Source organism: Lygodium microphyllum, chromosome 9 (assembly GCF_053477565.2).
Source record: "Lygodium microphyllum isolate KBCC chromosome 9, Lygodium_microphyllum_v1.1.10, whole genome shotgun sequence".
Taxonomy (NCBI): Eukaryota; Viridiplantae; Streptophyta; class Polypodiopsida; order Schizaeales; family Lygodiaceae; genus Lygodium; species Lygodium microphyllum.
In genome coordinates, this window is record NC_141143.1 from 39,443,185 (window position 1) to 39,448,345 (window position 5,161).

Genomic DNA, 5,161 nt, shown 5'->3' on the forward strand with positions numbered 1-5,161 from the left:
GGGTAGTAGATGATTGAACTTGGGTTTTGAACTTGCAAGCTTTATTAGAAGCAAGTTCAAAATTTTTGGGTCACCATGGTAGATTCCTTAAGGGATCACCAACCTACTCTTCCCCAACCAATCTGGAAGTACATGATGTCTATCAAGGGTAATGCTTCTGGCCTTCTTACTGTTAAGCCTCTTTCTGATCATGTTGCAATGCAAGGAATGTAAAATCTGGCATTGGAGGAGTAAGTAAAGTACATGATTTTTATCAAGGGAATGCAAAATCTTGCATTGGAGCCTTTAAATTTCCAGTTGATATGCTCATGTATGAAGTGTTTTCAATTGCAGCAAGTCCTCCAATGTAATGGGGAAAGGCCATAGATCATGTCCTAGATCACTTGCTGGGTATGACAGGACTGAGAGCTATTTCTGCTCTGATGATCGCTGTATACAATTGCAAATTTCTAATCTTTAGCAATGTGACCAATTATTCTTTTGAAGCATCAGATGCAATGGACTCGACTGGTCATGGAGATGGCAATGGATTACATGTCTATATTATATCATTGTCATGTCCATCTTGCAGAAAGCCCATGACTGTCCATCTTGTAGAATGCCCATGACTATCCATCTTGCCATTAATGTATAAGGTATTGACCTTTTTTTTTTTGTTGGTGCTGCTGATACCTGCAGGATGTCAAAGCGATACTGCTGCACAGTACAGGGATGCATGCAGGAAAAAGGAAGGGGAGGAGAACCACCATGACACTATTTTCCATTCTGCCGCTTCTCAGATCCATCAGACCTGGTAGCTCTTGATGCAGCAAGGCAAGTAATAGCTGGTGGTGATGAATATGGTCAGGCAAATAATAACATAATTTCTCTCCCATGAAGCCATTCTTGGTTTCATGGCTAGTATGGATAGCTATCTCTATTGGCCTTGAATAGCTTTAAAAGCCTACTCAGGATCTCTATTGCATCTTTCACTTGGATCACAGATGTTGTTTCTGTTTTATAGATATGTAATAGATGATACAAGCTTAAGGACCTCAACAGCTTGGTTACCTCCATCTTACGACCTATGAATAGTTACCCTGACTTCAGCTTATAACCATCCCCCATCAAGTAGGAGATTAAGCAGTCCCTAACTACTAGGATAGTTTGTATCAAGGCCCCTAAAGTGGTCAAGATTGATGTGGCCAACTTCAGATCATTAGTACTAAAGCTTCGTGGGCAATGTCCTTCCTCAAGACTCAGTTGTAATAGAAAGAATAGGAGTATCATCAATGTACATGAGAGAAGTAAGCTATTACAACCACACGAAGAGAAAGTTAGTGCTGTCTCTGTAGGAGAATAACAACCCAAAATGGACATTTCTACTCTGATACAGTTGATCTGATGCTCTGATGCATGGTTTGGTGCCATGGTCAATAAGTCAAAGACCTATAGCAATAGTTTATTCTAGACATTGCCAATTAGCAAGGGTGTGGTTCATTCCACAATATACACCCAGTTATAAGCAAGCTGACGACCATAGTGCATTGAAAAGATGATCATTATAATATATTGATGATAGTACAACCATACTATATTAGAAAAATGTATTACAAAGCTTATAAGACATTACAAATTTGTACTCGAACTAGAGCTTAGTGATGGTGACCGATACTGAAATCTATGACATCTCTATATTTCATGCCTTATCATGCTGTGGGGGAAAAAATCAAAATGCACCAATAAGTTGATCCAGGGAGTCCAGTAGATTAGAAATATTAACACTTCTTATGATGAACTATGATTAGTATTATATTATAGGAGATGATGATAGGTACGTGCTATTCAGCTTATTAGATAACCCTTCAATCAAGAGATGTACTCTCGAGTACCTGCGCGCACGCTTGGAGATTACAAAGTTGAACTTACAAGAGCCTATTCATAGGCATCAAAGGAGCTACATCACTTGTGAATTACAACATCAACAGAGAAGGAGCTACATCACTCAAGAGCTACATCAATCCTGAATTACAACAGCTTATTCAGAGGCATCAAAAGAGCTTTATCACTCCTAAATATACAACATGTAAAATAAGGATAAGTGACATCACTGGAAAAGATAAAATCTCCAAGAAATTCCTTCAACTGAACTTGGGATGTAAGCAGTATATCTGTCACATCAAAACTTAAAGAAAAACGTTACAGTGACATTAGAACGACACAAGGTCTATAGAGACGGTTCGCGACGCAGCTCTATAGACAACATAACACGTGGGGTTCCATGAACAGAATATAAATAAAACAATTTTTCATCAGCTGAAATATAGACGCTCATCAATGGAATAACGAACGAGGATGATCATTATGAAGCATGGCAATATCAACATCCAAAAGTAATGTTGATGTTGAAATGTAGAGAGAGAGTAACGTAGGGAAGAAGCAACTTGCTCTTTCAGGTGGCCTTTGCGTCGCAAGACATGAGCATCTGTGATAGTGCATGCTCGCGATATCTACTTGTCCTCTAGGGCTTCGGTGCTGAGCAGCATGCTCCACTTGAGCTGAAGCCCTAGCCTGCTGCCGCTGCTGTTGGAGGACGATTTCTTGGCCCCGCTGCCTTGTTCCTCTGTATAAGAACCGCGGCTTCCTTTTTCCGCCACGAAAGAGCAGCACTGTTAATCAAGCCAGGTGCAGGAGCTACTAGCCCTGCAGTGTGATTATCTACATCAGCTTGAGGCCTTCCAGTATTCGTACTCCTTGCGGCATTTGCACAAGGTCATCCTCGGTTATTCTTACATCTTCTCTTTTCACATCCAACTGATTAGGTTTGGGCATATTCTGATCAAACACTTAAGTGACCAAACCAATGAGGCCTAGATGTGCTACCCATGTGCCATTATGCCCAGCTTTTACTTCACGTAATTTGTCAGCTCTTACCAGGGCCATAGCTGCCTCGTTTGCTTTTGCATTATCCCTGATGGGAATTTGAGCAGCCATCCCTCCCATTGCATGCACTCCACATCTATGACACGTTTGAATCAGCAACTCAGTATAGCTCTTCATGAAGTGCTGGCTCATGCCGACAAGAACACGGTCAGGAAGGAGCCTGTCTAGATGTCCCTGGAAGGTTTTTACATAGCTGAAGATGTAAACCCAACACCTACAGGGCTCACCCTGCATCTGATTATCTACAGCAACAGCTTTCTGCTTTTGCCCTTCTGCAAGCTTACAAGTCATCGGGTGTCCTTCCATAGTCTTCGTAGGCTCTTCTACAGCACGCTTAACAGACTCTGTTGACTTGTAAATAAACAAAGCATATCCTTTTGACTTACCTGTCTGCTTATCAAACCCTAGAGGACCTTCTTCAATTTCTCCGTACTTGGAGAACACAGCCAGGAGCTTCTCAGCTGTCTGCTTATCAAACCCTAGAGGACCTTCTTCAATTTCTCTGTACTTGGAGAACGCAGCCAGGAGCTTCTCAGCTGGCATGTCACGGGGGACATTCGCCACATAAATCTTGCGCGCACTGGTAGATGCTGCCTATGCAAGTTATGATTGAGTGGACGAAGGCCCCGCGGATGCAAACTGACAGACACATTTGCAGCCATCGATCTTCTTGCTAGGCTCCTTGAGCACGCGTTGCGTGCCGTCTCTGTGCTTAAATGTGACAAAAGCCATAGCCCTTACCTTTGCCAGTCTTCTTGTCGGTGATGATGAGGCATTCTTCGATGTCATCGTAGGGAGCGAAGGCCACCTTGAGAGTCTTGGAGGAGGTCTCCCAACCGAGGCCATGGACGAAAAATTTCAGGTGTGAGGCGGGGGACATTCGCCACATAAATCTTGCGCACACTGGTAGATGCTACCTGTGCAAGTTACGATTGAGTGGACGAAGGCCCCGCAGATGCAAACTAATAGACACATTTGCGTCCATTGATCTTCTTTCTAGGCTCCTTGAGCACATGCTGCACGCCGTCCCTGTGCTTAAATGTGACAAAGTTGTACCCTTACCTTCGCCAGTCTTCTTGTCGATGATGGACGAGGCATTCTTCGATGTCACCGTAGGGAGGGAAGGCCAGTCTCAGAGGAGGTCTCCTAGCCGAGGCCATGGACGAACAATTTCTGGTGCGAGGCGGGGGACATTCGCCACATAAATCTTGCGCGCACTGGTAGATGCTGCCTGTGCAAGTTGCGATTGAGTGGTGCAGGATATTGGCATGATCCATGGCTGCTTCTTGTAAAAGGTCCAAGAGGATCCATGAGAGAGCGATGAGAGAGCGGAAGTCCTCAGCGCACACCTCACTATCAGACTCGCCACCCCCCTCACACGACTGCATTGCTCTCACCTCGTCTCCGCCATTGCAACTGCTGGATTGGAAGACGATGCCAACAACATGTATCTAGCGTAAACACTCATGTTGGAAAGTTCTTTGTGATGTTGTAGAACCTCGCTCTCATACCATGTTGGAAACTGCGAGGAAGACGAGAGACGAAAGGAAGGGAGGAGAGAAAAGAGATATGAGACACTGGAAGTGGAACCCCAGAAGTGTGTCAACTGAGCACATATGATAGGAATATATAGAGGGGACTTGGGACCTGGGGCGCTATATATAGACAAACTATATATAGCTAACACTTGGTAACACTCAAGATTCTTTAAATTAAAAATGTTTTGTCTCATTAGTGATAATATTAGCAACCAAGACTCGTGGAATTATTTACATATCTAATAGAGTCTACATCTCTAATAGACCCGTTTCCAACATCTAGTGTCTAATTGGATCTTATATATCCTTTAATATTCCTATCTACCCCATGCTTCAAATCAATTTGCATATGTTGTTGACATTGGCACCTTAAAATCTCAACAAATACCCCAATGACGTGTTGTTGGTATATTATTATAGACAAGGGATCTTAAAAATAATCCTAATTGTTATCCCAAAAATGTATTTGTAATATAGACTATATCTCTGTAATAGTCTATATCTTTGGCTCAACAAACAAAATTTTGTTGATGTTGAGAGAATTATGTTTATCTCTACTAGTCATGGGATGGATTCATGGTTTTGCTTTGGAGATCTTCAAAAAAAAAAACACAAATTGGATAAGAATATAAAAGGTCATTAGATGATGTAAAAGTAGATTCAACCTTTTATTTTGATATGTAAATTCACTTACTTTTTGT

General features: G+C 42.3%; 1 protein-coding gene across 1 annotated transcript; it reads right to left on the minus strand.

Annotated features, from left to right (window-relative positions):
• Positions 1-1,937: 1,937 nt before the first annotated feature.
• On the minus strand, positions 1,938-4,491 carry LOC148030964 (malate synthase, glyoxysomal-like). Its single transcript, XM_087684514.1, has one exon. It carries the CDS (start codon positions 3,463-3,465, stop codon positions 2,827-2,829), a length of 639 nt encoding a protein of 212 aa, XP_087540640.1. The 5' UTR covers positions 3,466-4,491; the 3' UTR covers positions 1,938-2,826.
• Positions 4,492-5,161: the final 670 nt, after the last annotated feature.